General features: G+C 37.7%; 2 protein-coding genes across 2 annotated transcripts; both read right to left on the minus strand.

Annotated features, from left to right (window-relative positions):
- Positions 1–1,771: 1,771 nt before the first annotated feature.
- On the minus strand, positions 1,772–2,416 carry LOC138055410 (aurora kinase B-like). Its single transcript, XM_068901352.1, has one exon. The coding sequence runs from the start codon at positions 2,414–2,416 to the stop codon at positions 1,772–1,774; it is 645 nt and encodes a 214-aa protein (XP_068757453.1).
- A 5,319-nt stretch (positions 2,417–7,735) lies between these two features.
- Positions 7,736–11,090, minus strand: LOC138055412 (uncharacterized). The gene is made up of 8 exons (XM_068901353.1): positions 10,835–11,090; positions 10,216–10,364; positions 9,828–9,909; positions 9,416–9,615; positions 9,093–9,185; positions 8,574–8,790; positions 7,881–7,967; positions 7,736–7,818 (listed from the first exon to the last, which is right to left on the minus strand). The coding sequence occupies exons 1-8, from the start codon at positions 11,025–11,027 to the stop codon at positions 7,736–7,738; spliced, it is 1,104 nt and encodes a 367-aa protein (XP_068757454.1). The 5' UTR covers positions 11,028–11,090.

Raw genomic sequence — 11,090 nt, forward strand, 5'->3', positions numbered from 1 at the left:
TCACGGGTTCAAACCCCGTTGAAGTCCTGAATTTTTCAGGCTTCTCTACGCAATTGCAAAAATTGCGCTCATAACTGTGAAGATCATAGCTTCACTTGATTTCATATCTGCAGTTCACATATGATTCATTTCATATACCATTTCAACATTCTTTCATTGTATTTAAATGACTTAGAACATCCAGGGAATCTACAAGAAAAACGCCCCTCTGGGTTTAGTTCCGTTTCATTTATAAGTTCCTGCTTCTCCTGAGCAGACAGCATGGTTTGAATGGTATTATCCATAATATCCTTGTTGACAACCAGTTTGTCAACAATCATTCCTGCTGCTTTATGCAAAAACTGGAGTTTCTTCAATCTACTTTAAGTGGCTAGGTTTTCTCGAAGGGGTAAATTATTGGGGTTTTCATTTTTCCTGGCTATTCCAAACACTTCAAAAGCTGCTGCTATAACCCGAGCACCCGTTGGTGATTTAAGCAGCTAGCAGCACAAAGAGGACATCTAAATTTATTGAGATGTCAGTAGTATAAATTACATATCTCACTGTTCATAACAATGCAATGCTAAGATTTTGGGATTACATTACCTCAGGGATCTTAACACCTGTATGCCAGTCACCAAGTTGCATATTGAAACCTTCTAAACGGTCTTCTGCCGTGTAGCCATTTGACACAGAATGGATAGAGTTCACAGCCCTCTCAATTGATAATTGGTCACCTACACAAAGCTGATTCACAAATCGTTTGTCTCCGTTGTTACTTGTGAAAGGGAGGTAGGACTGGAATTTCTTCAGAATGCTTATCATGTCCTCTGACAAATTTTGGTTTTTAAACAAGACTGACCCATGGGTAACTGAAATCAACAGTAAATAATGAAAGCTATTAGCATCAGCCTTAGTATCACACATAATAGCTACCACTCAAAAATTCAAAACAGAAAATTTATAATTTTACATAGGACTATGAGACTAAAAACCTTGATTAGTGACATTTTTGTCATCAAGAGGGCGAGGAAAACAAAGCTACAATCTGGTGAAAATTTAAAACCCTTTGGGCTGTTAAATGGAATGGCCTAAGCATATACTTTTGAAATCAACCAGACCTGAGGACCCACATAGGATACTTTTTGGTTCACTGTTGGAAGCCATCGTTGCTACAGACGCCATATTTAATTATATCTCAAATTACACAAATGTGTGAAATTTAATTAACTAATCTGCCGCAAGGGAATTTGTTCTCTGGTTGCCTTTTTCAACACTCGCAGCATGCATTTTATTTTGAGCTAGAACACACATCAACAACATTGAAGCCGCTTACGAGTTTTATTCGGAAGTTGTGTGCGGTAAACGTCATGCATTGGAAAGCCTGACAACGTTCGCTTAATTTTACACTACCTAAATAATTTTGTTCAGCGCACAAACAACTTGCATGCATGGACGGCCTGATTGAGGCATGAAGTGAAGTCATGCTATGAATTAGTTTGAATTACTTCATTAAATTCTGTTTAGCGACAAAGTTACAGGCAAATCTTTTTTTTTTTACTTTGGAGGAGATGGGGAACAAAAGCAACTTAAGCTTGGAACAGTTTGTGTGAAGAATTGTGATAACCAGTATCTTAAGCAAAATATCTGGCAAATTAATTACATTGTACTTAGGAATTTGTAAATGAGGTTCCGGCGGCTCCTCAATCATTACAGCTCGAATTTAAGTGTCATAGGAGTAAACCTTCATGCCAATCCCGCAGTCCAAAACAAAAAGACGAATGTTCAGTTGTTATCCTTCAGAGTTCAGAGTTGAAACAATGTCATTTGCGGAGGGCCTGTCCTTGGCATGGTGGGAAGTCACGATGACAATTATTTCAGTGAATAGACGAAAAAAACTTCTTCTGGAAACAGACAACTGTAACATCTTTCTGAATGAGAAAATATCGCTCGCTGGGCTTTGCTTTTTTCCTTCCATTACTTCTGGTGCCAGGTAATCTGCACTTCTCTTGTACGCTTTCAATTTCACGATCTCCTCACTCTTTCCGAAGTCGATAATTATGGAACGATAATGTTCACCTTGTTGCTGAATAATAACATTGTTCGCCTTTAAATCGTTGTGCACAATTTCCCTGGCGTGAATGTGTCTAAGAGCTTGAGCAATTTCAGTAAACACTTCAGCCGTTAACTGCTTATTAAAAATTCTTTCCTTTACCACTTTGTGGAGGGTAATACTCTCTTCCCCTGTCCCATGGAACTGCATTACAAGGGCGCAAGGAGCTCTCTGTGTTACAACACCAAAAAGAAACGGCAGGTTGGGGTGCTCTCCTAGCATGCGCAGCATTTTTCCCTCGGGCAGCACCTCTTGCTTGCATCTTTTTCTTTTACTTGAATTTGAAGCGCCACACATTTGAATTTCCTTGATTAGTGCCTTCATGCCGTGGTATTGGGCAAGAAAGACATTTCCAAATGTTCCGGAACCAATGGGACTTTCTTTTACTTTAACCAGCAATGACACATCGAGTTCTTGCACCGCCTCCAGCTTTCATCGATCCTTCACAGTCTTCCCAATCCTAATCGATGACTTGGAGAAGACAAGGAGATGACTTTGTGAGGAAACCTCTGATCTTTTTTTTAGCTTCGCCAGTGGAAGCAATTTCTTCCCTCTGGAAAGAGTACCAGCGCCCAGAGCCTGCTTTTCACAGACAACTTCTCTTTTAGAAATGGAACTTTCTGGCCTTGCACATTCACCTTTGTTGATGGTTTCCACCTCCCGCTTCTTCCTTTTACTGCAACTGTCTTCGTCCTCAGTGAGCTGACAACAACTTTCATCGGGGATATTCAGTTGCTGTTTCCTTTTGCTGGCCACTGGTTTTTCATCCTTATAATTAGACTCTTTTTCATAGATTTCAATACGGTTAGCATCTTCTTCAGGAGCCCTGTTCACACAAGGCGCTTGATTTTTCGCCCGTTTCTTCTCTTCTCTTCCTTTCGCCTTTTTTCCCAATCTTGCTTCAGCTTTTTTTTTTTCTCCTCTGAATGTGGGCGAGATCGATACCTACCCTCTTTCAATTCACCTACGTCGGACATGATTTCACGGTAAAGGGAGCAGTTTTCGGCAGTTGAGTTGGCGAGATTTTCACAGTTATTTGGTGTTACAGTAAATTATTCAAAAAACGCCTTCGCAATGCGTTTTTTTTTGTTTTTTGTTTTCTTTTTTTTGGTCGAGGATTTACTTTGATTCAGTAGCCTTGGGGGACGGGCTAAGTTTTTTTTTTTTTTTTTTTTTTTTGCTTGCTTTGTTGTTGTTGTGCCTGGTGACGGGCCGAAAATGGAAGTGAAACCAACTCAAAATGGAAATTGTTAAATCTTGCGCTAAGGTGGAGGACTACGTGATTTCAGTTTGCCTTTCTATCTCAAGACAAAACAAAGCCCTTCCATTTATTTTAACTTCAAACTGTAGAGTTTTCTAACTTCGTTCTTGATACCAGACTTTCTTCCTTCTGGCAATAGTCATATATTGGAGTTCGCAAACACTCCTGGTTTTTCTCTTGGCTTTTAAACCGCAAGTGCCCAAATATGAAGAACTATTGTATTAGAAAACGTAACCAATCAGCAATAAGATGAGCAAACCACAGAGCATAACTGGAATAAACGCCGTTACACAATCACTGTTACGTATCTCACCCGAGTAGCAACATGTCGAGTTACACAACGAAATGCCCTGGATGTAGAAAGGTTTCCAAAACTTTCTATTCTCTCAAGAAGCATGTTCGAGAGAGGCATGAAGACATAAGTGAGGACACACTTAAACCGGAATTCCTCTCAGGAAGGAGCACCAGCATCTCTCCCTATTCCACTGGAAGACCTCGACCAAGAAAGCAAGCAGGGATACCGGATGTGGCTGGATGCAATTATTGAAAGAATGAGTTCCACATTTCATCCCCGACTGCCAGGTAAACTCAATGATATCTTTTCAAATTAGGTCAAATCACACCAGAAGTTACAAGCCTATTTTTGGGAAGGGGGGCGGACGTGGGTTTTTTATGGCGGGCAGGGGGAGAACAGAACATTAATTACTTGAGATGTCCTCCATTAAAAATTTGCAGGGATTGCTTTCTGACATGTTATTTAATATTGCTAAATAACTGCTAAGGATTGTGAACATATATGTGTGTATATATATATATATATATATATATATATATTTGAATGAAGATTGGCTTACCAACGGTGATGCCGCTTGGAAGAAGGATCCAAAGGATACTACACGCTTGCACTCGAAAATTGTAGTTTGTGTAGAAAGAGTAAACAGCGAACTTCTTCCGTGGCCAAAACTCTTTAATAAACGTTTCGCCCTTCGGGCTTCCTCAGTATAGAGTTTACAGGGTTAAATTGATACAATTAACACCTTATTTTCATCACTCACAAGTGTTGTCCTTTTTATTTTTTATATGTTATATATTTAGGGCTGAGAGTATAGCACACAATGCTTGAGTTCAGGTGCTGATGACTAGGATTTTGTTATGAACCATTTAAAGGCCTTTTTTTCGGATCCTGTCCCGAAAATGGCATTGTGAGCTAGAAAGCGCCTTTGTTCAAAGGCTTTGAATTGGGAATTTGTTGCATCATTTTCTCTACACTATTATGCAATACCCTAGTGGTCTAATACCTTTTATCTCTCACATTATTGTTTTTATTGTTCTTATTTGTTATTTTGATTGCATTGTATATTTTTTAGCCTATTTAAGTCTTAGCCTTAGAGAGATTCTTATTCCAAGTATTTTTAACCCTGTAAACTCTATACTGAGGAAGCCCGAAGGGCGAAACGTTTATTAAAGAGTTTTGGCCACGGAAGAAGTTCGCTGTTTACTCTTTCTACACAAACTATATATATATATATATATATATATATTTTTTTTCTTTTCTTTTCAGGGAGATGGGTGAAAATTGACAGCCACCAAGTAGTGAAAAAGTACTTTGAATACTTCATTGGCTCAATGAAAGCACAAGTGAATAGCGTGAGACTGGTTTGCCACAAGTCCCAGCCGAGCTACCAGAGTCTCACTGAAAAAATTTCGTACAAACTCTAATCTGTTGATAACTTCATGCAAGCCCTGGATGGAGGGGAGGTGTCATTCGACCAGTCCATGCTGTTTTGTGGGAACAACTGTGCAGATGGAGGTACAGCGAATGCCCCCCTTTCCACTGAGGAGGAAATTGCTCGTGCGAAGAAGAGAGTAAATGAGCATGGAGTCAAAAGGAAACGTCCGTCATCAAAGACCTCTCTGATAGTTGGACAAGGGGAGGGTAGAGCCACAAGGGAGGTTGAATTGATATGGTGGCCTGCCTTATATAAAATGTCAGACCATGGACCGCTTATAATAAGATTTTTCCTTGAGAAATGTGAATTTTGATTTTTGAAATTTTTTAACGATATGCCTCAGATGAGTGAGATGTTATTCTTGCCAGGAAAGAAAACAAAACCTGATATCTTTGAGCTAACATGTAACTTTCTTTTCAGTATATGGCCAATACAAAGGCTTTTTTACCAAGGTGCAGAACCAAAACAGAATTAAATCAACATTGAGATTGTTCATTTATTTTTGCAAAGAATTTTCCCCTGAGTTTTGTGCGCTTCATGAAAGTGATTTTGTTACAAACCCTGTCAAAAATTAACTGGTCTCATATTATATTGTATTTTATTGTGTAAATCCTAATGTATATTGCACCAAACAAATGTGATGAAATTCAGTGACAGGGTTTGTACTCTTTGAAGCTTTTAAATTTCATGACTTTCCATGACCTTTGCTAGCTTTTTATGACCAAAGTTAAGCAGTCGTTCTCACAATAGTATCAAAACAATCATTTATTTCATGTATTTTTCAGCAATATAATGCATAATATGTGTGCTTCTGTATATTTCTAATGAAGTTAAGGCCTGTTTCTTGTCTTTATTTGATTCAATGTTTTCTTCTTTTTGCCTTTTTATTTAGCCAAAAGCACATTGCTTTCCATGATCTTCCATGACCTTCACTTAAATTCCATTACTTTCTAGGCCTAGAATTGAAATAACAAATTTCATGACTTTCAAGGTTATCCATGACCTGTACGAACCCTGAGTGAACATATATACAAAGAGCATTTTAAGTTCTTCATTATTGATTGATAAAATATTTAAGTTTCTGTATTTGATTGAACTTAGGATTAACTCTAACCCTAACCCCTAGCTCTGCAAGCTCAAGATGCCAAGACTCTAATTTGCAAAGCCTTGATTTTGCGACCCCTAAAATTTGCCAAGACTCAACATTTTTAAAACACCATTCTACACCACTGATTATCATTGTAACATTTGTACTTACCGGAAGGTGCTATCACAAATTGGAGGTGAACAACTACTTACAATCTGAAGTTGTATATCAGGTGGTATATAAATTGGCAATAAGGCCTTGGCCACAATGGAATCTTAACCTGAAATGTAAAAAAAAAAAAATAAATAATTCTAATTAAGGAAACACTGAATGATTGAAATCATTTCGTAATGTCACAACATTCAAACTCACAGAATCACGGGCGTGCCACCTAGTGTTTCTGTTGCATTTTAAAATCGCACTTAGGAGTTCAAGAACCTCATGACATAACCAAATGACTCACCACAAAAATAACATTTCCCCACGTTCAAAGCAGTTAACCAATCATTTCATAATGTCACAACATTCCAACTCACAGAATCACGGGCGTGCCACCTAGTGTTTCTGTTGCATTTCAAAATCGCACTTAGGAGTTCAAGAACCTCATGACATTACCAAATAGCCCACCACAAACATAACATTCCCCCCGGTTCACAGTTAGTGACTATGTTGATCAAGACTTTTGCGATGAGTGGTGGCTCTTAAAAGAGCCGTTTGTTTGTTTCTTTTTCTTTTTTTCCCAGGAGGAATGACAATCGATGGAATCTCTTCTTTTAGGCATATTTCGTCTCTTCATCTTCACTGTCAACAGAATCACTGTTAATTGTTGAAGCTCGGAGCAGTTTACATGCATGCTGCAAGATTGCTTCTCCAGGACGCTATTTGGCAAGGATGGGGTCCCCAATCTCTACTGCTGTAGTTTGAGGTCGAAATACTGTTACTTCATTTTCTGTAATGAATGCCACATTAGGAAACTTCAATGCTGCTAATTCAGCCCGAGTTAGGTTCTGCAAGTCAGAAAATCTGGCTATTTCAGACTCAGCATTCTCGTTTATTTCACTTTGTTTGGAAGTGCTGTTATCTTCTTCTCCTACAGTTTCAGCATTCTAAGTTACTTTTGCGGTGCTATCACCTTCTTCTTGTACTTCTTCCACACTGACAGTTTCAGCATTTTCAGTTTGTTTGACACTGCTGTCATCTTCTTCTTGAGCCTGTTCTCCCACATTGACAATTTCAGCATTCTCAGCAACAACAAAAAAAGGCCAGAACAGCGGTATTTGTGACCTTGCCTTTTGCAAGGATTGAACAATGGCAGATATGGAACACAGCTGCTTCACCATTAATTGGAGCACAGATTCCAGATATTGAAAAAAGTGGCCCGAAATTGAAAGGAAGCATTCAGCCTGTTTGAGAAACCTTTAGATTTAAACTGAGCATTTAACTCTTCAAAATCGCCAACTAACGTTTACTTTCTCTCAAGTTCTGAGTCAGCCTGGCCATAACCTTGTGGCCAAATTGTTAAGGCTCCAAAGTGCTTGCCAACACCACTTTGTCATACATTGATCTTACGGAGAGCCCTTTGTTTGTCTGAGGAACACTGGGGGATCAAATGTTGTGAAGTCATTAGTGTGCAGTGCTATTCCCTCAGCTGGTTTGAGACATGAAATTAAACTCAAAGTGAATTGACATTGACTTTGAAGTAAAAGATACCTGAAATGATGCATCGGCAAGCCTGTCTAAAGGAAAGCCTCATACCCAGAAGCAACTCAAGGTACCAGTGGGAAATAATTTGGTCAGCTGAAATAAATAACAAGAATCAAAATGTTAATCTTTCACTCTCAGGACAAGACAAGTTGTATGATGTTAAGTGAAGAAATACAAGAATAAAGGAGCAATGTTTATTTTCACCACATAAAACAGAGATCATTGAAATACATACTTTACTAAGGAATCTAAAACATAATTTATCTGACCCCCTTATTAACTTTGACGAAATTTTGCCTTTGCTGTAGTCGTAATTGGTTTTCAGTGTGATAAACAAACCTTTTTTTTCTTCTGATAGTATGAAACCATTTATTTCATTGACGTGAATCAATTGTGATAGTGTTTTGTCAAATTGCTAAACTACCAGAAGAAGGTCAAAATATGAGTGAAGATCACTTTCAGTTGTCTGCAAGTTTAATTAAACATGCTCTCAAGTTTGTTATATATCTTCTCATTTTAAAAGTAAGCTATCGAGGAAATCATTATGAAGAAATAAAATCATAAATTGTACTGTTTTTCTGAAGACCACATTTGCAAAACATCAACATAATCCAGACTGGTTTTGTATTAAGTTAGTAGATTACGAAATGAGTTTGAAAAAACTAAAGAAAACAGGCTATTCATACATCTATAACTTACATGAGGAAATCTTGCCAGATGCTTCATGAGAGGTTGCTCTTGAATACAGTTGTCTTTGCAGTTTATGTCCAGATTCAAATCCTTGATTTGAGAGGTCTCGTACTGTTGTATGGATTCTGAATAACATTGGGACATGTTCTACTGTCAAATGGCCATAATCACCAGTCCCAAGACTAGTGCCAAACAGTTCCAAGAGAACAAAACCCCATTCTTTGCACTATAAGGTATAGAGCGAATTGCTGTTCACTACACAGGTGACTAACCATTTGATGATTAAGCGAACAAATGTACCTGCAATGTATAACTTTTGCATGCCAAGGACCTACATACAAATCCAATGACAAATGGAAAACTTACATGTAAACTACCAAGTACCTAATGGCAAAGGGACTAATAAGACAAAACAAACTTGATACAAACAATTGTACTAGCTTCTTAAAGTAGCCTCATTTTTAGACCTGCCTGCAGAAAAAAATCACACAAAACAAACTTAACAATAACTGTTTAAAATGGATGTACCTGTATATCAAATATGTCAATGAGATGTTGTTCATCTTCACTAAATTCCCGGTCTCTTATGATTTCAGCTATTTCTTTCCACATAGAGCACACCTGTCAAAAATCAGTTTGTGTTCATGCTGCATGACAAAAGCTAAATGACTGTAAAAGTCACCTGTTTAAATACTTTAACGATTATTAGTTTTAACCATTATTATGACTGTGATTGTTATTGAATGAGCCTTTTTATGCATCCTGCTCTTCATTATTAAATGGAATGATAAAAAAAGAGAACAATGGAAAAGACAAAGGAAAGAAATGAATAGATGGTCTTGAAGGCTCACCTTCATTATTAATTCCTTTGTGAGAGCAGCTGCATAGGCATTGAGCTCTTTATTTCTCTCATTCAACATCTGCTTTGTCTTCCCTTTCTTTTTCAGTTTTGGAGCAGGCTGGGGTTTGTACAGCTTTTTGAATTCATTTTCAATCTCTTTTCCCTTTTCACGCCAAAATGTGTTTTGTCTTTCAATCTCCTGTGCAACATCTACATTCAAAAGAATGGGGATGAACAAATGGATACCAGTAATCATAACTTTGCTGTGTATCTGTATATTGTTTCGTATATGGATCTATTATTTTATGATTTACTAGATGATTACAGGTTTTTTAAAAATTGTTGAGCTTAACAGCAAAAATAATACATCGTCATATTAAGGTTCTGCCACAGCAACACATTCTGTTCTTTTAATTACTGACCTGATCTAGCCAATTGAATTTCTTCAAGTCTCGTTCCGAAATCTCTGACATAAATCCCACTCTCCAACATCTCACTATAGTACTGCCAAGCAAACGAAAATAGTATTATAAGCTTTACCGATTTGTACAGTGTAGTACCAACAGTGAAAATTGATTTTTGCTTCTATTATGCTGCTGTGTTATCCTATCTTTGATCCATCAAAGATAGAGTGTGGATTATTTATGACAAAATTTCACAGTAAGATGCACATAACATTTTTTGGAGGAGCTTACATCCAACTTTAGTACGTTGCAGTTTGCTCAGAAATGCAAATAAATAATTTGTATTATAATTTATCCCTTTACAAAATGGTGCTGAGTGTTGCATAACAAAGACCAAACAAATTACCCTTTGCCGTGCCTCGCAAAAAGTTATTTTGTTAAGGATGCACAGTTTGGCAGCTTCAGCATCTTTAAAGTGAGCTTCGAGCTTTTTACATGGCCGAGATTTATCCACTATATCCTCAATGTCATTTAAGATTTGGCGTTCTGTGCTTCCTGAAAAAAAAAGGCAAACAAACAAAAAGCAATTGTTAACACAGAAAGTAAGCTGACCAGAACAGTGCACTGTCAAATTGGCCTTGTGAAAAACCTTTCCATGGAAGTGTAAGGGAAAAATGGACATGTCTGCAATCCAAAAGAGAGAGACGGTGAAGTTAAGCAACTATAACCCAGCCTTTAATTATTTGAAACCCAGTTCATGCTTTGTCCAGGATTAAAAGAATATCAGCGTTGTCTTTTGTGAAGTACTGTTCAGTATTACAGTACTATCACTGTGCCTTAAAGGGCTTGAGTCGAGGGATCATCAAAATAAAGGGTGAAATAGACTTACAGTGTATCATGAATCAATCTTACTGCAGACATGGATAACTAACCTGTTTTAGGCAAGAACTAGTTGTCTAGATTATGAAATTAACAATCAAGGAAATAATAATGCAATGTATAAAATTGTTTATGTGATCGCTGACCTGAACAAGAGGCAAACTTGATATTATTTCTCCCAACAGCTGTTTTCTGTTCAGATTTGACCTTTACAGTGATTCGATCCCCATAAAAGTTGTCAGGGCCATATCTGGCAAGTTCTGCATTGCACTCCGGCAGGGAGCTTATTTCATAGGCCAGAAGTCCCACACTTTTCAGAATTTGCTCAGTGTTTCGCATCTCGCAATGCAATGCACACAGACAATGTGAAGACAAGTCCTCGTCAAGAATACATGTGAGATC

This window comes from Montipora capricornis, chromosome 7 (assembly GCF_036669925.1).
Source record: "Montipora capricornis isolate CH-2021 chromosome 7, ASM3666992v2, whole genome shotgun sequence".
In the NCBI taxonomy this organism is placed as follows: domain Eukaryota; kingdom Metazoa; phylum Cnidaria; class Anthozoa; order Scleractinia; family Acroporidae; genus Montipora; species Montipora capricornis.

What these genes read in the sequence shown, in the direction of transcription:
- LOC138055410 (XM_068901352.1), bottom strand. Translation starts at nt 2,416, where the DNA reads ATGAAGGCACTAATCAAGGAAATTCAAATGTGTGGCGCTTCAAATTCA.
- LOC138055412 (XM_068901353.1), bottom strand. Translation starts at nt 11,027, where the DNA reads ATGCGAAACACTGAGCAAATTCTGAAAAGTGTGGGACTTCTGGCCTAT. An exon ending in CAAAGGAATTAATAATGAAG is followed by an intron (nt 9,186 to 9,415) that starts GTGAGCCTTCAA and finishes GATTTTTGACAG; the next exon opens with GTGTGCTCTATGTGGAAAGA. An exon ending in TTGCCGATGCATCATTTCAG is followed by an intron (nt 7,819 to 7,880) that starts GTATCTTTTACT and finishes GTCTCAAACCAG; the next exon opens with CTGAGGGAATAGCACTGCAC.